Below are 27389 nucleotides of genomic sequence, written 5' to 3'. Positions count from 1 at the left end.
CTCTCTCACCCTTTAATAGTCCCATATGGACAGTGCAAAATTCTAATGGTGAGTCAAAGATAACGATGGACTTCTGTGGCCTGAATCAAGTCCCACCACCACTGGCTGCTGCTGTGCCGGGTATGCTAGAACTTCATTCAGTATGAACTGGAGTCAAAGGCAGTCAAGTGCTATGCCACAATTAATATTCCTAATGCATTTTTGTCCATCCCTTTCACAGCAGTACACAAGCCACACTTTGCTTTCACATGGAGGGGTGTCCTGCCCACCTGGAATCAACTGCGCCAGGGCTGGAAACACAGCCCTACCATTTGCCATGGGCTGACCCAGAGTGCTCAAGAACACAGGGAAGCTCCTGAACAACTCCAGCATGCTGGTGTCATAATCACATGGGGCACCACAGCAGAAGAAGTATTTGAGTAAGGGAATCAAATGTTCCAAATCCTTCTGAAAGCTTGTATTGCATTTCAACCCATTGTCTTTTTAGAGGTGGTTGTGAGATAACAGCCATGTGGTGCTGAGCTGCCTGCCAGGTTAAAGCACATCATGTTTGACAACCACAGTTTAAAAGCACTAATCACCCTTGTAAAAGTCATTTCCCCTGTGTTCAGAGAAGGGCAGTTGGTGATGCGTTCAGTGTGCTTCAACCACCACACCCCAGCAGAGACCCTGCTGCCTTCGGGAGCTGTCAGCCCTGAGGCCTTGGGGACACCTCGAGGGAGCCGAAGGGCACAGAGCAAGCAATGCCATGGTTGGGCTGAGCTGGGCCGGGCTCCTGGGCACAAGGGGAAGTCCTGGCAAGAGGCAGCGCTGCAGAGAGACAGCTGTGCCCAGGTGCAGCTCCTCTGCACAGCACGGCAGGGCTGGGGGCTCTGACCGCAGCTGGCACACAGAGAGGAGAGAAGGAGAGAGGGCTTGGAGGCACTGAGGAGCGCAACAACAGAGGGCAGCGTGTGGCAGGACACATCTGCAGGCTCTTGACACCGTGAGGCTCTGGCAGCAGGGCACTGCAGGTGGGGTTACCAGAGGGGTCTTCTACAGCTGGCACATCCAATGGCTGATAGTATCTGTCAGGGTGGGCCTCACTGTACTTGTAATTTGGACTAGGAGATACTTTAGAGAATGGCATTTATGAATGGGCGTTTGAAGAGGAAGACTGTGGCTTGGTTAGTCTGAAGGCGAAGGCTTTTTTGGATTCTCTGCTTTAAGATTCTTGCAGTGGAGTGGAATCTGAGTGAGTCTGAGCACACAGCTTGTGCGATGGGGTCTGTTAGCATGAACAGGGAAGAGATGTGGGGACAGAGAACCAGTTCCCAGCAAGGACATGGGTAGGCAGTGAGAGGCAGCTCCTGCCAGAAATGCTGTGTGAAGGAGGGCTCAGGCACTTCCCTGGGACAATCGCTGCTCTTCTCTCCCACCAGCACAGGGCAACTGAGACCAGAACGGATGGACGGACTGGCTGTGCTCTCTGTAGTACACTCTGCACTAGAGGAATAGTATCTGCGACTCTGAGGGTCCACAAGGTTTCACTTCTACTGCACCAGGAATGACAGTATGGAAAAAAGAAATTGCCACAGAGCTTCTTTGCTGCTAGGGGACTTGGGAGCAGCAATTTGTTCATATCAAGAGTTGAAATAATCTGAGAATACCCCATGTTCCTCTTTACTTTTTTTTATAAGTAAGGACTGTTAACTACACTGCCCACAACAGAGTCTCCTGCTCCCAGGGACACCCTCAGGCAACATCAGTCAGAGCTCATGAAATGGACCTGACTAAAGTCTGCTTAATAGGTTGAAATTGAATCAGATATCAACAGATAATTTTGTTGTATTTTCTTACTGCCTTTTCCCTCCTTGGAAGAAACCCATGGCCACAACCAGCAAATGCCCAACATCAGCTCAGTGAGCGAGTTCCTCCTGCTGGCAGTCACAGACACGCGTGAGCTGCAGCTCCTGGACTTCGCGCTCTTCCTGGGCATCTACCTGGCTGCCCTCCTGGGCAACGGCCTCATCCTCAGTGCCGTAGCCTGTGACCACCACCTCCACACCCCCATGTACCTCTTCCTCCTCAACCTTGCCCTCCTCGACCTCGGATCCATCTCCACCACTCTGCCCAAATCCATGGCCAATGCCCTCTGGGACAACAGGGCCATCTCCTGTCAAGGATGTGCTGCACAGGTTTTTCTCTTTGTCTTCTTTATCACAGCAGAGTATTCCCTTCTCACCGTCATGGCCTACGACCGCTACATTGCCATCTGCAAGCCCCTGCACTACGGGAGCCTCCTGGGCAGCAGAGCTTGTGCCCAGATGGCAGCAGCTGCCTGGGGCAGTGGCTTTCTCAATGTTGTCCTGCACACGGCCAGCACATTTTCCCTGCCCCTCTGCCAAGGCAATGTCCTTGAACAGTTCTTCTGTGAGGTCCCCCAGATCCTCAAGCTCTCCTGCTCAGATGCCTACCTCAGGGAAGTTGTATTTATTGCTTTTAGCTTTTGTTTAGGCTTTGGTTGTTTTGTTTTTATTGTGGTGTCCTATGTGCAGATCTTCAGGGCAGTGCTGAGGATGCCCTCTGAGCAGGGCTGGCACAAAACCTTTTCCATGTGCCTTCCTCACCTGGCCGTGGTCTCCCTGTTTGTCAGCACTATCATGTTTGCCTACCTGAAGCCCCCCTCATTCTCCTCCCCATCCCTGGACCTTGCAGTATCTTTTCTGTACTCCATGTTACCTCCAGCAGTGAACCCCCTCATCTACAGCATGAGGAACCAGGAACTCAAGGATGCACTGAGGAAATTGTTTGAATACATATTTGTTAAAAAAAAAAATTATGTGCCTTTACGTTCTGAGTTTATCTCAGAAACAGTTAGGATAGCAATTTGGTTTTATTTTTCTTGATAAATATGTTCTCCAAGTTGTGGTGTCGATTTAATTAATGTCATGTTAGCCTCCTACCTGTTCATTTATCTCTTTACTCTTCCTAATCATCTCATGTATATGTAAAGCCAGGCTTTCTGTGTAGCTATAGACAATAAAGAAGTGAGCAGAAATTCATAGGTCTCAGCTGCAGTGTATTCCCATCTCCTGTGAACTAGCAAAGAAGCTATTTAAAAAAAAATAAATAGCAAAACTGTTTGTGACAGTGATGCTTGACCACTTCCTTGAAACAGGGCCTCAATAGATGCGTCTGATTTTTAGGAGGACAGACGTTTTCACAACAGGAGCCCACCTCTCCCCTCTCCTTCCATTTTCCACCTTCTATTGCTGAGTGTGACATCATATGGTATGGAATATCTCTGTGGTTGGTTTAGGTTAGCTGACCTGGTGATGTCCCCTCTCTGTCTCTTGCGCACCCGCAGCCTGCTGGCTCTTTGGGGAGGGGGAATTAGAGGGATTCCTGATGCTGTGACAGCATTGCTCAGCAGTAGACAAAACACAACCGTGATACCAGTGCTGTTCTAGCTACTCAAGCAGAGCACAGCACTGGGTGGGCTTCTACAGGAAAAGGTAACTCCATCCCAGCCAGACCCATAACGGTCACATATTGAAAACACAGCACCACAGGGGCTGCTCTGCAGAGAATTACTTCGTCACAGTCAGAGCCAGTGCAGGGCCACACACTGGACAAGAAGGCTCCCTCTGAGCTCTGTGGGGAGTCTGGAAGGTCCTAAGAAGCACCAGGATGATGAAGGAAGCCCAAAGGCCCTTCTGAAGGTTGACTTATTCCCACCTGGGAGGCAGTGCTGGGCAGTGGGAAGGGCAATGAGAAAGACATGTGTGAAGACCGTGAGAAACAAGGAAATGTCACTGCCATTAACCCAGGGCTGCAAAAAATCACTCACCAGACTTCTTTCCTGGGGCCATGTGAGCCCAGGAGACAGCAGTGACTGGAGCCCACAGAGCGTGAGCCTGTCTGAGGTGGACTGAGCAGAGCTCAAGTGCTTGACCTGCTGTGAGCAGGCAGAGGAGAGCTCTGCAGCCCCAGGACACGCAGCAGCCCCAACAAAGGAGTCTGGCGAGTGATTCATTGCAGCCCTAGGGCAGTGACCCTATGAGCTGGGTCTGCCTCCCAGCCTGCCCAGCACAGCCCTGCAGAGTGCCCCCATGCCCCAGGCACCACAACCCCCTCGCTCTGCAGAACAGCACCTCTGGTTGTCATGTCAGAGATCTCAAATTTTGACTAAACTCATACCTCAAAGCTGTTTTTAGTTTTCTCCATAGGGGTGGCTAATGCCTCCAAGATGCCTGAAGGGAGGTAAACCTGCATGAAGGCCTGCAAAATGTTACCCTGGATCCATAGGAATCATTCTGGAACCAAGGCTTCTTCATAGGATGTACACTTTTGTGGAGGTGCAGAGCTGATGGGCAGGTGCGGGATGCTCCTACAGAACTTTGTGCCCTTTTCTCTACTGACTACAACACCACTTCTCTGTCAGGAACAGAGTAGCCAGCAGAGTGAGACAGATACTCTGAGATCATGAAAGCCATCAGAAAGCTGATCCCAATAAGATAACCAATATGAGGATGACAGGAGAAGCCTGGCCACCAGAGAAGTGAGATTTGGGGGAAGGAAGAGGAGCTTGGGAAGCAGAAATTAACGATTTTGTAGAGGTAAGAGGTTTTATGCAATATTGATGGTGCTTTAAAACTGACTTAAAACAGTCATGTAAAGCTCTTACCCTTTTCTGACCAGTAACATTGATCCCGAAACCAGAATGTTGCTCCAACACCTTGACAGAAATCCCCTGCAGTAATACCTGACCTCAGAGTATCCCTTCAAGCAGAACTCAGCACATGGCCCCTTTCCTTACCTTTACTCTCTTGCTCATCCTAATCCCTTCCCTTAACACTAGCATTAAAACACTTTCTTTAACCCTAGACGACTTCTTGGCAGACCTAAAGAAAACCATAAACCATGAAGCTTGTCCATACCCCAGCCACAGACCTGACAACCGATGCAGAACACCAAATCCTCCCAACAAACCTTTGCTTAATGTCTAACGCAGAAAGGTGAGCCCTAGTTGAAGGCCAGTTGGCAGGTGACTTTGGGCAACCTAATCTAATGGAAATTGTCCCTGTCCATAGAAGAAGGTTTGACTAGACAATCACAGAATTATCTAGGTTGGAAAAGACCTCCAAGATCACCTAGTCCAACCTCTGACCTAATACTAACCAGTCCTCTACTAAACCATATCACTAAGTTCTACATCTAAACATCTTTTAAAGACCTCCAGGGATGATGACTCCACCACTTCCCTGGGCAGCCCGTTCCAATGTCTAACAACCCTTTCAGTATGTAATAAATGGCTCAGTCTTCAAAATAGGACTATAATCAAAGTTTACAATTTATTAAAGGAATAGAGGTAAGCAAACAGCCCTGGGTGCGCCGGGAGTCTCTGCTCCACCAAGATGCACACCAGTTACATCAAGCAGCTGACTTTTATGCTCCTAGGCTGATACATATTCATTACTACTTCTAAAAAAAAAAAAAAACAGGATTATTATAATTAGTTTCCGGAATCCGAACCCTCCTACTGGAGCATGCGTATCAGTCTCTGGTGGTCCCTCTGGGGGTCTCTCATGCTGAAGGCTCATAGTCTTCCTTCCTCTTGTCCTTCTCCTTTGTCCAACTTGTCTGTATGTCAGAGACTTGTCCCCTGCAAGCTTTATCTTTTAGTTGTTCTTCAGCTCTCCCCGTCTCCTTAATCTCCTGGCCAGATATCAGAAACTTGCATAGTGTCCCATGCAATAGTCATAATAGTTAGCAGTTATTCTGAACCCGCCCCCCCCACCCCACCCACATATCAGAGACTTCAAGGAAAAGTCTACAAATACATTTCCCTTCAAACTCTCTATTGACACAAATTGCTAAAACATTCCTTTGCAAGAAACAAGAATTATATACATTAACCACTCTGTTTTTCTTAGACTTGTGCTTATACAAGGGTATGTAAGAGAGAAGGTCACATTCATCATACCATGTGGCCCTAGCATTGTCCCATACTGACACGAATCAGATGAACATATCTCACAAGCAGAGAAGTTTTTCCTAATAGCCAACCTAAACCTCCCCTGGCACAACGTTAGCTCATTCCCTCTAGTCTGGTCACTGGGCACATGGGAGAACAGACCAACAACCACCTCTCTACAGCCTCCTTTAAGGTAGCTGTAGAGAGCAAAAAGGTCACCCCTGAGCCTCCTCTTCTCCAGGCTGAACAAGCCCAGCTCCCTAAGTTTCTCATAAGACTTGTTCTCCAGACCCCTCACCAGCTTCATTGCCCTTCTCTGCACCCACTCAATCACCTTGATGTCCTTCTTGTAGCGATGGTCCCAAAACTGAACACAGTACTCAAGGTGCAGCCTCACCAGAGCCGAGTACAGTGGGACAATCACCTCCCTAGCCCTGCTGGCCACACTGCTTCTTATACAAGCCAGGATGCCGTTGGCCTTCTTGGCCACCTGAGCACACTGCTGGCTCATATTCAGCTGACTATCAACCATCACTCCCAGGTCCTTCCCCGCCAGGCAGCATTCTAACCACTCATCTCCCAGCCTATAGCACTGCTTGTATACCTGTAGTGGGTTTACGTGGCAAGGTTTTGGTAGCAGGGAGCCATAGGGGTGGTTTCTGTGAGAAAGATCTAGAAGCTGCCCCATGTTTGGGAAGGGCCCCATTGTTTTCCAGATCCGAGCCAATAAGCGATGTTGTTTTTCGCCTCTGTGAGAGCATATTTAAGACAGGGAAAAAACGCTGCGCCACACAGCAGCCGGGAGACTCAAGGGAGCGAGAGAACAGCCTTGCACCAAGGTCAGTGTAGAAGGAGGGGGAGAGGTGCTCCAGGCGCCGGAGCAGAAGTCCCCTGTGGCCTGTGGTGAGGACCATGGTGAAGCAGGATGTCCCCCTGCAGCCCATGGAGTACCACGGTGGAGCAGGGCTCCACGCTGCAGCCCGTGGAGGAGACCACAGTGGAGCAGGTGGCCCTGCACCGATGGAGGCTGCCGCCTGTGGAAGACCCCTGCCGGAGCAGATTCTGGGCCGGACCTGTAGCCCGTGGAGAGGAGCCCACGCAGGAGCAGGTGATCTGGCAGGAGCTGCTGCCCGTAGGGGAGCCAGGTTGGAGCAGTTTTCTCCTGAGGGATGGACCCCGTGGTACGGACCCATATCTGGAGCAGTTCTGGAAGAGCTGCTGCCTGTGGGAAGCCCACGCCGGATCAGTTCATCAAGGACTGCATCCCGTGGGTGGGACCCCACAGCACAGGGGACGAGAGTGACCGAGAAGGAGCGGCAGAGAAGAAGTGCTGTAGACTGACCATAACCCCCATTCCCCGTTCCCCTGCGCCGCTCGGGGGGAGGAGGTGGAAGAGGGTGGATGGGGGGGGAAGGTGCTTTTGGTTTTTTTTTCTTTGTTTTCTCACTTCTCTCGCTTGTTAGTGGTAGGCAATAAATCTTACTATCTCCTTATGCCGAGTCTGTTTTGCCCGTTACAATAATTATTGCGTGATTTTCTCGTCCTTATCTCAATCCTTGAGCCCTTTTCACATATTTTCTCCCCATTCCTCTTTGAGGAGGGGGAGTGAGAGAGCGGCTGTGGTGGAGCTCGGCTGCCCACTCGAGCGGAACCACGACAATACCACAAGTTCCTCACCTATTCTTTACAGGCACATACTCCAGCCCTAGATTATCTTATCCGTCTCCTCCATCCTGGGTTACAATTCTGTATGGCCTTACAGATAAGGTGTTAGTGACTAAGGTAGCATCAGACACAAAAAGTTAATAGTCTTCCATCTAATTAAACATAGCAATGTATTTCAAATTTGGTTTTATTATTCTAACAGGGAGAGAACCAAATGTCCTTCTGAACTGATATCACCAGGGCCTGCAGGGATGTCAGGAAGGGCCCAGGGCCTGGCTCTGCCCTGTGGTGCACAGGGAGAGGGTAAAGACACGAGGTGTGGGGAGAAGCTGGAGATGCTTGTCCTTCCGAGCAGGAAGAGCTTTGTCCTCCAGATCAGGGCTCTTGTGCAGCAAGGTGGCCACAAGCCCTGTGTGCCCTCCTCCTGCCACACTGCATGTGCTGGCTGCAGTAGAGGGGACCCCCAGCCAGCCCCTGCATGGGACTCTGCCACCTGCCTGGCCCTGGCCCTCTCCGGCGTCCTCCTTGCTGCTCTCTGATGCACGTCAGCAACTCCCCATGCGTGCCAGCCACCACATCTGCTGAAGACCAGGGAAGCTGCTGCAGGGGCAGGGAGTTCTGATGGACTTTTGTACCCTTTTCCAACATGTCTTAAGTGCCACTTTTCTCAGAAATAGAGTAGCCAACAGAGCACTGACAGATGTTAGACATCTTAGACAGCTATGACTGTCTAAGATCATGAAAGGCCTCATAAGCATGCCCCTAAAAAGATAACTGATATGGGGAAATCAGGAGAAGACTGCCCAGGAGAAATGTGAGACTGAGAGGAGGGAATAGGGGCTTGGCCAGCCAAAATTGAGGATGTTGTAGAGGTAAGAGGGTTCAGGTTATGCTGATGCAGCTGTAACCGTGACTTAAAATAGTCATACAAGGCTATTCCCCAGCTTCAACTTGTAAACTTATTTCCTAAACCCAAATGCTACTCAGCACCCTGACAGGAATCCACTACTCTAATGAGTGACCTCAACGTATCCCTTGAAGACAAAACTCAGCCCATAGCTGATTCATCCTAGCTCTTACTCTCTTAATCACTGATCTCTGCCCTTAATAGTAACACTAAAACGGTCTATTTAACACTAGAAAACTGCTTAAGAGACCTATACAATACCCTTACCTCAAATGAATGTGAGGGGCCATGGACCTGATCAGCTTGTGGGCCACAAGGAGGAGATGGGTGGGAGTGCTTTGAGGAGCTCAACTCTGCCTCAGGATCGCCTGCCCCATCAGGAGCAATATGACTGTGGCAGTGACTGTGAGGTCACTGCTGTCTCTGCCCTTGATAGGGCAGCAGCAGGAACGTGTCACAGAAAGGGACTGTGAGGTCACTTGTGTCTGGAGGTGGCAGGTCACCCTTGACTACTCCCTGGGAGCTGCACTTTTGGGCTGACATCTGGCAGTGGTCCTGCTAGGCCAACAGAAGGCACCTGCTTGGCATGCTGACTGGGGGATCCCCTCTGCCTCCAGACCCAGGACGACCCAGACAGAAAGAAGGCCCCCATATGGGATGTCCCGTCCCTTCTGCTTGAGTCCATGACTGGGCAGCAGCAGGCACAAGGCTTGGCTGTGTCTAGCCAAGAAGCTGCAAGGCCAGCAGCAAGCCCATGGCTTTGAAGATGCTGGTGAGTATCTATGATCAGACCCTAGCTTTGTTTTTCAAGGAACATCTGGTAAGGGTTGATGAGACGTTGGTGATATGATGGAAATGCTGGGATGAGAGCAAGGTGGTGAACAGAGATGGGTGTCTGCAGACTTCCAGGAAATAGGACAAAGTGTGGGACAGCATAGGAAAGCGTGCAGAGGAAAAGACAGAGGTTGCTGGTAAAAAGGGAAGGCCCCAACAGTCCTGACGCTTTACCTAGAGCTTTTGAGAAAATGAGATATAGTCATTGCAGTGCAGCCTCTCTGCTTCCTTGCAACCCTGTGCAGAGGCAGGGTGGTGTCATACCAGTTTTCCTCTCGTGGCATCACACTGCCCACCACATTCCTCAGACCTCCAGGAAAAGTCCTGAGCCAGACAGGGGGGTGCAGGATCTCTCCTCGCAGTGGCTGGGGTCAGGCCTTGGGCCTTGTCTTCACCAAAATCAACCAAGACTTTTCTCAGCACAGTGCTTTGCCTGTCTAATCATGGCCTCCAATTATCTGCCCTAACACATCCCTGGGAAGGCTTTGTTAGTAACGGCCCTCAGTGGGGCCCATTAATACTCCAAGTCACTTCAGCTTTTCCTTTTGAGTTTGCTTTTTCGCACAGTTGCGTCATTCTCTGCTCGGTACCCAACTTTCATTGACTCAGCACCAAAATACTCCATGCAACTCATTCAAACACAGAAAGCCCTAAGGAGCCATGTCTCTCCCACCATTTTCTTCAAGTCTTCAAGACTTGATCAGCTAATTGGAGAGCTTTCATGTTGTAGTTAAGGGGGAAGATTTCAAGGAGCATCTAATAAAAATCTTTCTTCATTTTAAAGGCTGAATTTTGTTGTGTTTCAGTTTAGAGCATCATTCTCCTGGTTATATTGGTCTAGGGTTTCTCCTTTAAAGCCCTGTTTAGGTGGGAAGAACAGGAGTTTTCCTATTTCAAAACAAACAACAGGAAATCATGCTCCAATTTTCAAAAAAAAAAAAAAAAAAGTTCAAGTTCCTAATTTTGTTGCCTCCAGTGATGTTTACCTTCCCAAAAGGATGACTGTACATGATGTATTTTACAGTGATTAATAGGAAATTTTAAGTAATTGTGTTAATATTAATCCATATCATACTAATTCAATGATAAACGAGGAGGGTCTTACTAAGGAAACCATTAGACAGGCTGCTGAGAGATGGGCGACCTTGAACTCACTGGAACTCCAAGCAGCAACTGGGTCACTGAGAGTGGTCTGAATGATTAAACGGTAAGAGGAGGGCAAACCAGGAGAATGATGGGAAGTGCATAGGTCCAGACAGGCAGCTGGAAAGGGGACATTCAGCAGGGTCTATGTAATCAAGATGAGTTTTGTGCCTGGAAGATGAGGGAGGGAGCACACCATGATAGAAAAGCAATGCCAATGCAAGTACAGGTGAACACCAGTATTTCTTCTCCTGGGATGAATATGCATCCTGAACAATCACATTTCTTCATGATAGAAATTACACTTCACATGAGACATTTTACAGAAAGGATTGAGTCTTTTGAGCTGATGAGTTGTTGCTTTATCATTCAAGTACTGATAACAAGACTGGGTATTCTGGCAGAGCTTTGCTGTCTGACCATAAGCAACCAGGGAAAACCTCCAGTGGCCCCGTTGTGTTTTAGGCACTTCCCCAGACCAGCAGATATCAGAAAAGACCTGCAGGATGCCAGAGCCCTTTAGGAAAATCAGGTGGAGCATGGTGGAGTTCCCAGGGCACCTCCACTGGCAGCAGTGGTCTTTGTCCCTGTAACTGCAGCCCAGTCCAGCACAGGAACACCCCTTCAAACACAAACCTCTTCTTCAGTGGGTTCCTTGGATTGACCTAGATTTGAAATGGCCACTGGAAACCTGAGATACTCTCCCTTACTTAAACTAGACACTTGAACATCTGTTGATGACCTTCCTGGGTCATCTTTAGCAAACTCAGGCTGAAAAACCCAAGTATAGCATGCTTCAAATGGCTGAGGCAGAACACATCAGCTTGCCCCACTTTGCAAATGGCCCCCGTCCAGCTAACATTTTGAAAGCAACAAATATGGAATGACCTGTGAGGTCAATGTGCAGAGTAAGGGAAAGTCACACATATTGTGCTGGAGCAGCAGAAGGCAAAAAGCATTGCATTGTGCCTCAGAATAATCAAGGAGACCTAATCCAGTTCATCCATGAGGAAAAGCAGAGAGAAGGACGTTGAGTTTGGCCTAACATGAAGAAGGATGTGCATCACTGGTGAAGGAACCGGCATTTGTGCCATCACCCATGTGAATTACACAAGCACCAGCATGCCTAATAGTAACCTGTCCGCCCCGGCTTGGTATTCCCATAGGGCAGTGGAAAGGGAGCCGACAGCCAAGGGACACATCTGAGTGTGGAAGGTGAGGTCCAGCAGAGACAAGGAGTCAAACCCGGGGCCAGGCGGGTGGCAGAGCCCCATGCCCCATGCAGGGGCTGGCTGGGGGTCCCCTGCTGCTGCAGCCAGCACACGCAGCATGGCAAGAGGAGGGCTCCCTGCACATCACAGGTCACAGCCTGGCCCCGCAGGGGCTCTTCCTGACATCCCTGCAGCTCCTGGCAGGCTGCGGTCAGGTGCTCCTCAGCCTTCCCTCCTGTGCTCCCGGGGCACATGGCTGCCTCCTGCTCAGCTCACTGCCCACTAAGTATGTCCAACACAGCTGCTTCCCAAGCTGGGCCTTGCCCAGGGTCAGTCTCCTGCAGGGACAGAAAATGGCCCTTGTCCTGGTGGCTTTTTATGAACTTCCTCTCAATACATGCTCTTCTCATCCTTGATCTCTTTTTACTGAATACAGAGGCCTCGGTGACAATTTTGGTTCTGACTAATACCAAGAAAACATGTCTAGTTCATCTCTGTCTGCTGCTATGAGCTGTCTGTGAGACATGGATTTGCTCTCAGATCTTTTCCTCTGACAGTCTCAGCAATGCCCGGTGATTGGACAAGACATGGGAACTGCACACAGGAAAACACTTTTACTGTGAGCAATATCAAGACCTGGATCATGTTTCCAATACCAAGCACTCGATCAGGTTTCCCCCAAAGTGGGGGAGTCCTCCTCAACTGGAGATACAACAAACCCAACTGGAAATGGGCCTGGGCTGCCTGGTGTAGGTGTCCATGCGTGGCTAGTGGGGGTGGCTAGATGGGCTTTGGAGGTCCCCTCCAAAGGCTGCAGGGAGGGAGTGCCTGCCAGGGCAGAAAAGGGCAGCCCCAAAGGACACCAGGGCTTTCCACCACGTTGCAGCAGGGATCTTCATCCCACAGCCACTGCTGTACCTGAGAAGAGTGTATGAGAAATGAGATCCACAGAAACTGCCTACCTGCTGGTTCCTTTATTTAGTTAGCTACAAAGAGCTTAACAGCACCTCTACATGAGGTCTTTGGTTAAGAAGAAAAGGTAGAAGGAGATAGAGGAAGAAAAATATCTTAAATTTATAAAATAAATTCATAAGAAAATATTTAGCATATTGGAATAATATTGACAAGGATGAACAATTTTTGAAATATAGGAACAAAGATATTTCTGCCTTCTCCAGGTATCCTTCAGGGAATCAGATGCAGAAGACCAATTCCTTTTTGAAATACTGAATATTGCAATAACATCCTCAGTGCCTCCTTGAGCTCTTTATTCCTCATGCTGTAGATGAGGGGGTTCACTGCTGGAGGCAGCACTGAATACAGAAATGACACCACGAGATCCAGCAATGGCGAGGAGATGGTAGGAGGCTTCAGGTAGGCAAACATGACAGTGCTAAGAAAGAGGGAGACCACGGCCAGGTGAGGGAGGCATGTGGAAAAGGCTTTGTGCCAGCCCTAAGAAGAGGGCATCCTCAGCACTGACCTGAAGATCTGCACGTAGGACAACACAATGAAAACAAAACAACCAAAGCCTAAAGAAACATTAAATGCTAGTGCCCCAACTTCCCTGAGGTAGGCATCTGAGCAGGAGAGCTTGAGGATCTGGGGGATCTCACAGAAGAACTGGTCCACAGCATTGCCTCGACAGAGGGGCAGGGAAAACGTAGTGGCCTTGTGCAGGATACTATACAGAAAGCCACTGCCCCAGGCAGCTGCTGCCATCTGGGCACAAGCTCTGCTGCCCAGGAGGCTCCCGTAGTGCAGGGGCTTGCAGATGGCAACGTAGCGGTCATAGGCCATGGCAGTGAGAAGGGAATATTCTGCTCCAATGAAGAAGACTAAAAAGAAGACCTGTGCAGCACATCCTTGATAGGAGATGGCCCTGGTGTCCCAGAGGGCATTGGCCATGGCTTTGGGCAGAGTGGTGGAGATGCAGCCCACGTTGAGGAGGGCGAGGTTGAGGAGGAAGAAGTACATGGGGGTGTGGAGGCGGTGGTCGCAGGCTATGGCGCTGAGGATGAGGCCGTTGCCCAGGAGGGCAGCCAGGTAGATGCCCAGGAAGAGCGCGAAGTGCAAGAGCTGCAGCTCACGCGTGTCTGCGAATGCCAGCAGGAGGAACTTGCTCACAGAGCTGCTGTTCATCATTCTCTGACTTTGTACTTGCTTGTCTGTTGAAGAGGAGAAGGCAGAGCAATGTTAGAACAGACTTCTCTGAGGAAAATAGGAAATAGAAGGGTGGATAACTCAAATTCAGAAAAATGTCAGACCAATGAGTCTTGCAGTATTATTGCAAACAACTGAGCTGATTGCGGAGCAAAGCTGCAACTATTTTCCTCACTTTATTTTATCCTAATTGCCCATATAATACATAGGAGAGGTATTGGATGGTGGAACTCCCTGACATTACTTCCACACTCCAGGTGATATCCTTTGGGTGCCAAGAGGCAAAGGACTTGTCCTCTGGCGAAGACTGAGCAGAGCAGCTCTTCCCATCAGTCCTGCTCTCTGCTGCCCTGGGCTACCCCTCTATGAGCTACAGGACCATCCCTCTCAGGTGCTGCCCTGAGAAGAAACAGGAGACAGCTGAGAGCAGAGAAGCCCCACTCCAAGTGCAGCTGAACAGCATCTTGACTTTTCTCCAGGGGACTGATCAGGATCTCAGCTCTTCCCTCCTAGACAGGGCTGCAGAGGCCTCATTCCTGCTGCCCACAGACAGACATCTAGTAGCATGGACATGATGTTAGTATGTAGGTGTATTTTCCTTCGGCAGCTGGATAACACAAGGATGCCACGAGAGAGCTGCATCCTGCTGGAGAGCAGCCTGCAGCCCAGGAGGATGCCCCACAGACAGAGCTGGATATCTGAAAGCTGGAGTGTCCCATATCTCAGCTGCACCCCCTACAGGGTCTGGAGGAGGCTTGGCCACTCCTCTTTTATCTGACCAGGGGTAGCTAGGTTATGACACTCCAAGGAGCTTCTGCCAGACTTCCTCACCTCGCACTGCAACCCAGCAGGACTCTCAAAGCCTACTGCATTGCCCACTGCCCTCCCAGAAACAAGACCCAGCAGGAGGAGACCCTTCCAGGACCTGCAGCAGCATGGCCCTGCAGCCAGACACTTACCTTGTCAAGGGCTGTGCGGGTTTCTCCTGCAGGCAGCTCTCAGCATCCTCCCACTGCCAACTGCCTCCAAGCCCTCTCTCCTTTTCTTCTCTCCGTGTCTGCCTCTGTGTCTCTTTCCTGCTGCGCTGTGCAGAGGAGCTGCTCCTGGCCACAGCTGTCTCTCTGCACCAAGGCCCTCTTGCCACGAACTCTCTCTGTCCCATGAGCCCGGCCCAGCTCAGCATCACAGCACCAACCAAAGGCACTGCAATCACCCCTCTGGGGGCTTTGCTGATGAGCCCACGAACCTCAGGCACTCAGAGACAATTGAAGACATCTCTCCAGAAGTCCAAGTCAGAGGCAAGTTTCCTGCAGTGTCCCCCTGAGGGCCAGCACTGACACAGCCTCCCTTGGAGCTCGTTAGAGCAGAACATTGGAGGCAGTGAGGACAAGGAGACAAAGGCAATGTGAAGGTGACACTGATGTGTGGAGAAACTGGATGTGTGTCAGCAAGCACAAGAGCCAGGCCTTGACCCCTGTCCCCTGGGAAGGGAGATCCTTTCCCTTCACACCTTGCTCAGAGCTCTTTGTGGGGCAGTAGGAGATGGGGATGTGCATTGCCAAGTGCAGGAGAATGGTACGACCCCTGCCTGCTTCATGGGTGCATGCACAGAGATAATGAGGACCTTGTGCTCATTATCAAGATGTCTCTTCACAGGCCTCAGTGGCAGTAAGTTTCAGTCAGGCCTCAGTGTTGGGACTTTCAGCCTTGGTAGAACCCTTGCTCCTCTCCACACCAGGCTGTCCTAGGGACTCCCAGACCTTCACCTCTTTACCAGCCAGTTGTAGGCACTTGTCTGTGCGGTGTCACACCGGGTCTGAGCTGAGTATGGTAACTCAGATCTTCTTGGTGGCCATGGTCCTCATAAGGCAGCTCTGTAGGAAGCTGGCCTGGTTCCTGGTGAGCAGGCACCACTGCTTGTATGCACAGCACTGATGTTTCATTCTCTCAGCTGTTAATGTCTGTACACAGATGGTTCAACCTTTCTGTGATTGTGCTGTCTCTGACAAGACAACAGCAGCAGGAGTTGCAGAAAAGTTTGGATAACACAGGAGTAACCAGTTGAATGGAATTGCAGCACAGAGTCACAGAAGCACAGGATGTGGAAGGCTGTCAGGTTCCACCTCTTCTGTGCTTCCTTCTCATGCAAGCTGTCAGTTTGTCTGGAGCTGTGTCCTGAATGTTATGGGGCTGTGCAGGTGAAAATTAGAAGGGCCAAAGCCCAGCTGGAGCTCAATCTGTATATTTATGTCAAAGAAACAAGAACTATTTATATATAAACTCCAAATAAAGGAGGATTAAGGAGAATCATCATCCTTTATTGGATGTGGGGGGAAAGCTGGTGACAAGAAAGGAGGTAAAGGCTGAGGTACTTAATTCCTTCTTTGCCTCAGTCTCCATCAGAAAGACCAGCTTTTTCCCCTGGAGATTTCTTCCTCCTCATGGCCAGTGCCAACCTTCCAGGGCATGATTCATGGTAGTTTTTTTCTGCTGCTCTTTCCTACTTCCAAAGAACACTCCATCAGGGAGGAAACCACTCCTGAAGTAGGCATCCCAACCCAGCAGGCTCCTTGCGGCCTGTCAGCAAACCAGACACAAGTCACCTCAGGAGCAGCTTCCAAGCCAGGGGCCTGCTGCTGGCCTTGCAGCTTCTTGTGGAGACACAGCCAAGCCTTGTGCTTCCTGCTGCCCAGTCATGGACTCAAGCAGAAGGGACAGGACAACCCATGTTGGGGCCTTCTTTCTGCCTGGGTCCTCCTGGGTCTGGAGGCAGAGGGGATCCCCCAGTCAGCATGCCAAGCAGGTGCCTTCTGCTGGCCTAGCAGGGCCACTGCCAGATGTCAGCCCAAAAGTGCAGCTCCCAGGGAGTAGTCAAGGCTGACCTGCCACCTCCAGACACAAGTGACCTCCCAGTCCCTTTCTGTGACATGCTCCTGCTGCTGCCCTATCAAGTGCAGAGACAGAAGTGACCTCAGAGTCCCTGCCCCAGTCACATTGCTCCTGCTGGGGCAGGAGATCCTGAGGCAGAGCTCACCTCTCTCTTGTCCTCTATGGACTGGGGCTCACCTTTCTGGTTTAGAGAGTAAACAAAGTTTTAGTTGGAAGGTTTGCTGTTCTGTTTGTGGTGTCAGGTCTCTGGTTAGGGTATGGGCAAGCATTATGGTTTAGGGTTTTGTTTAGGTCTGGCAAGAGGTCTAGGGATAAATAGAGCATTTAATGTTAGTGTTAAGGGCAAGGATTAGGGTGAGCAAGAGAGTAAACGCAAGGGAAAGGGGCTATGCGCTGAGTTTTTCTTGAGGTGATATTTTGAGTTCTGCTTTACAATAGTGGATTCCTGTCAGGATGTTGCACTAATGTTTAGGTTGAGAGATTATTGTTATTGTTTACAGGCCTTGGAAGACTGAAGTCAGTGTTACAGCAGCATCAACATTACATGAACCCTCTTACCTCTACAAAGGTAAGCTTCCGAGCTCCTCTTCCCTTCCTCTTCCTTCCCCCAAATCTGACATCTCTCCTGGCCAAGCTACTCCTGACCTCCGCATATCAGTCATCTAACTGGGATCAGTTTACTGATGGTTGTCATTATATCAGAGGGTCTGGGGTCTGTGGGGTAGGGCACGATGCCCTTGATATCATGTGAAGGACAATGATATGACACTTTCCAGTGTTTGCACAGGGATAAAGGAGAAGGCAGCTGACAGAGGTTGCTAAATCATCAGCTCTTGTACTCGTGGGGGACTTCAACTTCCCTGACATATCCTGGAAGCACAACACAGCCCTGAGAAAGCAGTCTAGGAGGTTTCTGGAGAGCGTGGAAGATAGCTTCCTGACGCAGCTAGTTAGTGAGCCTCCCAGGGGTGGTGCCCCGCTAGACCTTCTCTTCACAAACAAAGAAGGACTGGTGGAGGATGTGATCGTCGGGAGCTGTCTTGGGCAGAGTGACCACGCAATGGTGGAGTTCACTATTCTTGGCGAGGCCAGGAAGGGGACCAGTAAAACCGCTGTATTGGACTTTCGAAGGGCTGACTTTGAGCTGCTCAGGACACTGGCTGGTGGAGTCCCTTGGGAGGTGGTTCTGAAGGGCAGAGGGGTCCAGGAAGGCTGGGCGCTCTTCAAGAGGGAAGTCTTAATGGCGCAGGAACGGTCTGTCCCCACGTGCCCAAAGACGAGCTGGCGGGGAAGAAGACCGGCCTGGCTCAACAGAGAATTGTGGCTTGATCTTAGGAGGAAAAAGAGGGTTTATAAGCTTTGGAAAAGTGGGCAGGCCACTAAGGAGGACTTTAAAGAAGTAGCGAGGCTGTGCAGGGACAAAATTAGGAAGGCCAAAGCTCATCTGGAGCTCAATCTGGCTACTGCCGTTAAAGATAACAAAAAACGTTTCTATAAATACATCAACACAAAAAGGAGGACTAAGGAGAATCTCCATCCTTTACTGGATGCGGGGGGAAACTTAGTTACAAGAGATGAGGAAAAGGCGGAGGTGCTCAATGCCTTCTTTGCCTCAGTCTTTAGCGGCAATACCGGTTGTTCTCTGGATACTCAGTACCCTGAGCTGGTGGAAGGCGATGGGGAGCAGGATGTGGCCCTCATTATCCATGAAGAACTGGTTGGTGACCTGCTACGGCACTTAGATGTGCACAAGTCGATGGGGCCGGATGGGATCCACCCAAGGGTACTGAGGGAACTGGCAGAGGAGCTGGCCAAGCCACTTTCCATCATTTATCACAAGTCCTGGCTATCAGGGGAGGTTCCAATCGACTGGCGGCTAGCAAACGTGACGCCCATCTACAAGAAGGGCCGGAGGACAGACCCGGGAAACTACAGGCCTGTCAGTTTGACCTCAGTGCCAGGGAAGCTCATGGAGCAGATCCTCCTGAGAGTCATCATGCAGCAATTGCAGGGGAAGCAGGCGATCAGGCCCAGTCAGCATGGCTTTATGAAAGGCAGGTCATGCCTGACGAACCTGATCTCCTTCTATGACAGAGTGACGCGCTGGGTGGATGAGGGAAAGGCTGTGGATGTGGTCTACCTTGACTTCAGCAAGGCTTTTGACACCGTCTCCCACAGCATTCTCCTCAAGAAACTGGCTGCTCTTGGCTTGGACTGGCGCACGCTTCGCTGGGTTAGAAACTGGCTGGATAGCCGGGCCCAAAGAGTCGTGGTGAATGGAGCCAAGTCCAGTTGGAGGCCAGTCACTAGTGGCGTCCCCCAGGGCTCGGTGCTGGGGCCGGTCCTCTTTAATATCTTCATAGATGATCTGGACGAGGGCATCGAGTGCACCCTCAGTAAGTTCGCAGATGACACCAAGTTAGGTGCGTGTGTCGATCTGCTTGAGGGTAGGAAGGCTCTGCAGGAGGATCTGGATAGGCTGCACCGATGGGCTGAGGTCAACTGCATGAAGTTCAACAAGGCCAAGTGCCGGGTCCTGCACCTGGGGCGCAATAACCCCAAGCAGAGCTACAGGCTGGGAGAGGAATGGTTGGAGAGCTGCCAGGCAGAGAAGGACCTGGGAGTGATGGTGGATAGTCGGCTGAATATGAGCCAGCAGTGTGCTCAGGTGGCCAAGAAGGCCAACGGCATCCTGGCTTGTATCAGGAACAGCGTGACCAGCAGGGCGAGGGAGGTGATCGTCCCCCTGTACTCAGCTCTGGTGAGGCCGCAGCTCGAGTACTGTGTTCAGTTTTGGGCCCCTCGCTACAAGAAGGACATCGAGGTGCTTGAGCGGGTGCAGAGAAGGGCGACGAAGCTGGTGAGGGGCCTGGAGAACAAGTCCTACGAGGAGCGGCTGAGGGAGCTGGGCTTGTTCAGCCTGGAGAAGAGGAGGCTCAGGGGTGACCTTATCGCTCTTTTTAGGTACCTCAAGGGAGGCTGTAGCGAGGTGGGGGTTGGCCTGTTCTCCCACGTGCCTGGTGACAGGACGAGGGGGAATGGGCTTAAGTTGAGCCAGGGGAGTTTTAGGTTAGATGTTAGGAAGAACTTCTTCGCTGAAAGGGTTGTTAGACATTGGAACAGGCTGCCCAGGGAAGTGGTGGAGTCACCATCCCTGGAAGTCTTCAAAAGACATTTAGATGTAGAGCTTAGGGATATGGTTTAGTGGGGACTGTTAGCGTTAGGTTGGAGGTTGGACTCGATGACCTTGAGGTCTCTTCCAACCTAGAAATTCTGTGATTCTGTGATTCTGTGTGATTCTGTGATTCTTACAGCCTTGCCACAGCCATTACTCCTCTCCACAGCAGGCTGTCTGAGAGACTCCCGGACTTCCTAATCTTCCACTGCCAGATGCAGACCCTTCTGTGGGTAGTGTCACATTTGATCTGAGCTGTCTGATAACTCAGATCTTCTTGGTGTTCCTGCTCCTCAGAAGGGAGCTCTGTAGGAAGCTGGCCTGGTTCCTGGTGAGCAGGCACCACTTCTCGTATGGCATCCCTCGTGGTGCCCAGGCCCTCCTCCTCCTGGGCACTGCTCACTCAGCAGAGTCCCAGTCTGCCTCCATGTATGGGGTTCCTCTTCCTCTGGTGCAGGATAGGGCTCTTCCCCGTGTAAATGTCAGGAGGTTTGTGTAGGCAAAATCCCGCAGTTTCTCAAGGTTGCCCCACACTGATGCTCCATTCTGTCAGCTGTTAATGTCTGCAGGCATATGGATCACCCTGACTATGCTGTTTCTCACAAGATAACAGTAACAGGAGTTTGCAGGACAGTTTGGATTATACAGCAGGAACTAGTTGAATGGAATTACAGCACAGAATCAGTGAAGGGTGGGGGACAGAAGGCTGCCAGATTCCACTTTTCTGTTCTTCCTTCTCATGCATACTGTTACTTTGTCTGGAACTGTGTCCTATATACAAAATACAACACTGTATCATCTAATAAGAAGGAAATTAAGTCTATCCCAGCCAACACATGGACAATATCCACCCTATATTCCATACCATCTGCACCATGCTCAGCTCCAGTACTTTCCAATTAATCACCACCACGTTTTCTCAGATGATATACACACAGATATATCATGCCCTTAGTCTGTGAGTGTCCTGGAGTTGGCTAGGATCCAGATAATTTTCCTCCTAGTAGCTGGTATGAAGCTGTGTTTTGGATTTAGCATGAGTACTCAGTACTAAGGCCAGTCCTCTTTAATATCTTTATCAATGATCTGGATGAGGGGATCGAGTGCACCCTCACTAAATTTGCAGATGACACCAGGGTAGGTGCGTGTGTCAGTCTGCTCGAGGGTAGGAAAGCTCTGCAGGAGGATCTGGATAGGCTGGTCTGATGGGCTGAGGCCAACTGTATGAAGTTCAACAAGGCCAAGTGCCGGGTCCTGCACCTGGGGCACAATAACCCCAAGCAGAGCTACAGGCTGGGAGATGAGTGGTTGGAAAGCTGCCAGGCAGAGAAGGACCTGGGAGTATTGGTGGATAGTCGGCTGAACAAGAGTCAGCAGTGTGCTTATGTGGCCAAGAAGGCCAACGGCATCCTGGCTTGTATCAGAAGCAGTGTGGCCAGCAGGGCTAAGGAAGTGATTGTCCCCCTGTACTCGGCTCTGGTGAGGCCACACCTCTAGTACTGTGTTCGGTTTTGGGCCCCTCACTACAAGAAGGACATCGAGGTGCTCCAGCAAGTCCAGAGAAAACACAAAGCTGGTGAGGGATCTGGAGTCCTACGAGGAGCGGCTGAGGGATCTGGGCTTGTTCAGCCTGGAGAAGAGGAGGCTCAGGGGTGACCTTTTTGCTCTCTACAGCTACCTCAAAGGAGGCTGTAGCGAGGTGGGGGTGGTCTGTTCTCCCACATGCCCAGTGACAGGATGAGGGGGAATGGGCTAAAGTTGCACGAGGGGTGTTTTAGGTTGGATATTAGGAAGAACTTCTTTACCGAGAGGGTTGTGACGCATTGGAATGGGCTGCCTAGGGAAGTGGTGGAGTCACCATCCTTGGAGGTCTTTAAAAGGTGTTTAGATGTTGAACTTAGTGATATGGTTTAGTGGAGGACTTGTTAGTGTTAGGTCACAGGTTGGACTCAATGATCTTGAGGTCTCTTCCAACCTAGACAATTCTGTGATTCTGTGATTCTGTGGGAAGAAGAGCTTGGCCAGCAGAAACTTATGATTTCATAGAAGTAAGATGGTTTATGTAATGTACATGTTGCGGTACAACTGACTTAAAACAGTCACATATGGCCCTTTCCTTACTTGAAACAGTCATTTTAATCACTAAACATAAATGCTACTACAGTACTCTGAAAGGAATCATTTCTTTTTTTCCTCTTGCTAACCATAATGCCTTCCCTTAACACTAACATGAAAATGCTCTATTTAACCCTAGACTCCTTGGCAGACCTAAAAAACCCTAAACCGTAGATCTTGTCTATGCCTTAACCACAGACCTGACACCACTAGCAGGACAACACACACTCCCACTAAAACTTTGCTTATTCTCCAAACCAGAAAGAGAAAAACAGGTACCTAGGGAGCAAGAGAGAGGTCAGTTCTACCTCGTGATCTGATGGCCCAGCAGGAGGAATGTGACTGTGGCAGGGACTGTGAGGTCACTTCTGTCTCTGCAGCTGATAGGGCAGCAGCAGGAACGTGTCACAGAAAGGGACTGTGAGGTCACCTGTGTCAGGAGGTGCCAGGTCACCCTTTACTTTTGAGAAGTCAAGGCACTTGCTTGGCATGCTGACTGGGGGATCCCCTCTGCCTACACACCCAGGAGGACCAAGACAGAAAGGAGGCCCCCAGATGGATTGTCCTGTCCCTTCTGCTTGAGTCCATGAGTGGGCAGCAGCAGGCACAAGGCTTGGCTGTGTCTAGCCAAGAAGCTGCAAGGCCAGCAGCAGGCCCCTGGCTTGGAAGCTGCTGCTGAGGTGACTTGTGTCTGGTTGGCTGAGAGGCCGCAAGGAGCCTGCTGGGTTGGGATGCCTACTTCAGGAGGGGTTTCCACCCTCATCGAGCTTTCTGTGGTAATAGGAAAGAGCAGGAGAGAAAAAACAGCCACAAAGTGAAACTTGAAGTGTAGCTCTGACTATGAGCTGGAAGAAATATCCAGGGGAACAACTGGTCTTGGTGGTAGAGACTGAGGAAAAGAAGGCATCATGTTCCTCAGGTTTTGTCATCAGGTTTTTCCATACACCCATTAAAGATGATCATTCTTCTAAATCCTCTTTTATAAAAGTATTTATATACACTTTTTTGTTTGTTTATTTGTTTTTTTTTTTTTTTTTTTTTTTTTTTTTTTTTTGTCTTTGACAGTAGTAGATGGATTGAGCTCCAGCTGGGCTTTGGCCCTTCTAATTTTCACCTGCACAGCCCCATAATATTCAGGACGCAGCTCCAGACAAACGGACAGCATGCATGAGAAGGAAGCACAGAAGAGGTGGAACCTGGCAGCCTTCCATCCCCTACTCTCCTGTGATTCTATGCTGCACTTTTATTCAGCTTCTTACTCCTGTATTATCCAAACGTTCCATGCAGCTCCTGATGCTGCTATCTTGTCAGAGACAGCACAGACACGGGAAGGTTGAACTGTCTGCCTGCAGACATGAACACCTGACAGAATGGAGCATCTGTCCAGTGGAATCTTGAGAAACTGCAGTAGTTTGCCTAAAGGAACAACTTGAACAATAAGTGCCTAGTCCTGTGCCAGAGGAAGAGGAACTACACATCAGGGCAGACTCTACTGAGGGAGCAGTGACCAGGAGGAGGAGGGCCGGGGCACCACGAGGGATGCCTTATGAGCTGTGGTGCCTGCTCACCAGGAACCAGGCCAGCTTCCTACAGAGCTGCCTTATGAGGAGCAGGACCTCCAAGAAAATCTGAGTTATCATACTCAAGCTCAGATCCAGTGTGGCACCACACAGAAGAGGGTCTGCAGCCCTCAGGAGGTACAGGTCTGGGAGTCCCTAGGACAGCCTGGTGTGGAAAGGATCAAGGGCTCTACGAGGGCTCAAAGTCACAACCCAGGTCTTTGTGTCCATGGCTATGGCTGTTGTCTCTGCCACTGAGGCCTATGAGGAGACAGCTGATCGTTAAAGCACCAGGGCCTCATTGCCTCCTCGCCCCCACCCATGAAGTAGTCAGGGGTCGTACCATTCTCCTGCACTTGGCAATGCACATCCCCAACTTCTACTGCCCCACAAAGAGCCCTGAGCAACCTGTCAAGGCAAAGGATCTCCCTTCATGTGTGCCATGCAATAAGACCTGTCCCTTGTGCTTGGTGACACACATCCAGTTTTCCTACACATCAGTGTCACCTTCACATTGCCTTTGTCTCCATGTCCTCACTGCCTCCAGGGTTCTGCTCTAACGAGCTCCAAGAGAGGCTGTGTCAGTGCTGGCCCTCAGGGGGACACTGCAGGAAACTTGCCTCTGACTTGGACTTCTGGAGACATGTCTTCAATTGTCTCTGAGTGCCTTAGGTTCGTGGGCTCATCAGCAAAGCCCCCAGAGGGGTGATTGCAGTGCCTTGGGCTGGTGCTGTGCTGCTGAGCTGGGCCAGGCTCGTGGGACAGAGAGATCTCGTGGCAAGAGGGCCCTGGTGCAGAGAGAGAGCTGTGCCCAGGAGCAGCTCCTCTGCACAGCGCAGCAGGGCTGGGGGCTCTGACCGCAGCTGGCACACAGAGAGGAGAGAAGGAGAGAGTGGCTGAAGGCAGTTGGCAGTGGGAGGATGCTGAGAGCTGCCTGCAGGAGAAAACTGCACAGCCCTTGACAAGGTAAGGGTCTGGCTGCAGGGCCATGCAGCTGCAGGTCCTGGAAGGGTCTCCTCGTGCTGGGTCTTGTTTCTGGGAGGGCAGTGGGCAATGCAGTAGGCTTTGAGAGTCCTGCTGGGTTGCGGTGTGAGGTCAGGAAGTCTGGCAGAAGCCCCTTGCAGTGCCCTAAGGCAGGTGCCCCCGGTCAGCCCAGAACACCCTGCCCTGGCTGGCCATGCCGGGCTCTCTGTCAGCTGCCCCGTAGCTCCTGCAGCCATGGAGGTGCCCCTTGGCAGGGCCCTGTTGGTGGCAGGGTGCTGCAGGGCAGTGCTGAACACAGCCGCGTGGGTTGGGGTCTGTGAGCACGGGCAGGGGGAAAGAAGAGATGGGCGCAGAGCAGCAGCTCCCGACAGGGACAGCTGCAGGCAGCACAGAGGGGCAGGCGGCCAGAAGGAGCTGTTGCCAGAAACGCCGTGGCAGGGGGGATTCGGGCACCTCATGGCCATGCCCTGCAGTGCAGACGCCTTCCCCTGGAGCAGCCCCTCCCTGGCCTCCTCTCCCCCTGCAGCCCATGGGATGTGGGGCAGGCATGGCCAGCAGTACAGGCAGAGCCCATACGAAGAGATGCTCTCAAACTCTGGCATGATTTGGCCCTCCTTGATTAGCAGCCATCTACATTTTTTCTCAGGGAAACACCTGAGAGCGATTGTCTTGCAGCTCAGAGGGGTGACAATTGCCTGCTGAGAACTGGTCTGATCGACAGAGCTGCTCTGCTCAGTCTTCACCAAGGGACAGTCTGTTTTCCTCCTGGCACCCACAGGGTTTCTCTGGAAGTGCACAGGAAATGTCAGGGAGCTCAACCATCCAATACCTCTCCTAAGTGTTACTGGGATAATAGGAACAAAACAAAGGAAACAAAATCCCTGAAGCTCTGCCTCTGTATTAAGATGAGTTTTTTGCAACAACACTGCAGATCTCATGGATCTGAACAGTGGACGGAATGTAATTTTCCCCCGTGTTTCTGCCTCCCTCCAGCTGCACAGCAGGAAGAACTCCTATGGAGCCACAGCAGCCCCTGCTCCCAGTGCCCCTGTCAGCCAGCACCAGCCACGGCTCAAGCAAGACAGATGCAGAAAGGTTCTCCTGCAAAGAGACAGGCTCTGTTTGGGGGTGCTCTATGACATACAATAGGTTTTCCTCAGAGAAATTTGTTTTAACATTTTTCCGCAATTTCCTCTTTAACAGAAAACGGTTTTCAATGTCAGAAAATGCCCAACATCAGCTCTATCACAGATTTTCTTCTCCTGGCATTCGCAGACACGCACGAGCTGCAGCTCCTGCACTTCGCGCTCTTCCTGGGCATCTACCTGGCTGCCCTCCTGGGCAATGGCCTCATCCTCAGCGCCGTAGCCTGCGACCACCGCCTCCACACCCCCATGTACTTCTTCCTCCTCAACCTCACCCTCCTCGACCTGGGCTGCATCTCCACCACTCTGCCCAAAGCCATGGCCAATTCCCTCTGGGACACCAGGGCCATCTCCTATCAAGGATGTGCTGCACAGGTCTTCTTTTTTGTCTTATTGTTTGGAGCAGAATATTACCTTCTCACCGTCATGGCCTATGACCGCTACGTTGCCATCTGCAAGCCCCTGCACTACGGGAGCCTCGTGGGCAGCAGAGCTTGTGCCCAGATGGCAGCAGCTGCCTGGGGCAGTGGCTTTCTCAATGCTGTCCTGCACACGGCCACTACATTTTCCCTGCCCCTCTGCCAAGGCAATGCTGTGGACCAGTTCTTCTGTGAAATCCCCCACATCCTCAAGCTCTCCTGCTCAGACTACTACCTCAGGGAAGTCGGGGTACTTCTCTTTAGTTTTTCTTTAACATTTGGTTGTTTTGTTTTCATTGTGTTGTCCTATGTGCAGATCTTCAGGGTGGTGCTGAGGATGCCCTCTTCTCAGGGCCGGCACAAAGCCTTTTCCATGTGCCTCCCTCACCTGGCCGTGGTCTCCCTCTTTGTCAGTACTGCCATATTTGTCTACTTGAAGCCCTTCTCCATCTCTTCGCCATCCTTGGACCTGGTGGTGTCATTATTGTACTCAGTGTTGCCTCCAGCACTGAACCCCCTCATCTACAGCATGAGGAACCAGCAGCTCAAGGATGCCTTGTGGAAACTCTTTGGATACATGTTCCTTCGTCAGTAATATTGAAGCCCCCAATCCAGCCAGGACTCACTGTTTTTCTAAAAAATTGTTAGAATATTCTTTTGCTATACTTCTTTTGTAATATATTATACTGCATTATTAGATTTTCATTTTATAATGGTATCTTTATTTTCAAATCTTTTAATTATTTTTATTTTTTTTTTTCACAAAAATATCTCATGTACCTGTAGAACCATGCCTGCCTTCTAGATAAAGACAATTGAGAAGCTGTTAGAACCTGATTGGTCTCAGCTGCCATCTCTCTTGCCATCCCCTCTGGAGCTGGGGGAGCAGCCCCAGCACGCAGGAGGGCCTCAGGACCAAGAGCCCAGCTGCCACATGCAGGAGCAGCCCTGGTGGTTCTTGGGGCTGCCCCTCACTGCCCGCTGGGCTCTGCCTCTCTGCTGCCTTCGGGTCAGGGCTGCTGCTTCCCTGGAGCCATGGCCATGGCCAGCAGCAGGACCTGGCCTTTTCACTGCTGCTCTCTTTTGGCTTCCACATTGTGCTTCTTTTTTTGTTTTTCTGGGTAAGCCCTGATATCTCATGTACCTTGGTGACAGTCCTGTTGTCTCTACAGTGGCATCCCTGTCCCTGCAGGCAGCAGCAGGCACTGTGCAGCCCTGGGT

The 27389-nt window shown here is 50.8% G+C and overlaps 1 protein-coding gene across 1 annotated transcript; it reads left to right on the top strand.

Annotated features, from left to right (window-relative positions):
• Positions 1 to 1883: 1883 nt before the first annotated feature.
• LOC311216222 (olfactory receptor 14C36-like) lies at positions 1884 to 26763 on the top strand (the record flags this gene model as incomplete). The annotated part of the gene is made up of 2 exons (XM_084297769.1): positions 1884 to 2788; positions 26583 to 26763. The coding sequence occupies 2 exons, from the start codon at positions 1884 to 1886 to the stop codon at positions 26761 to 26763; spliced, it is 1086 nt and encodes a 361-aa protein (XP_084153895.1).
• Positions 26764 to 27389: the final 626 nt, after the last annotated feature.

The sequence above is a fragment of the Netta rufina genome, assembly GCF_964035555.1.
Source record: "Netta rufina genome assembly, chromosome: 18".
Classification (NCBI taxonomy): Eukaryota; Metazoa; Chordata; class Aves; order Anseriformes; family Anatidae; genus Netta; species Netta rufina.
The sequence above is the reverse complement of the archived record's forward strand: the minus strand, read 5'-3'. Positions and strand labels throughout refer to the sequence as shown.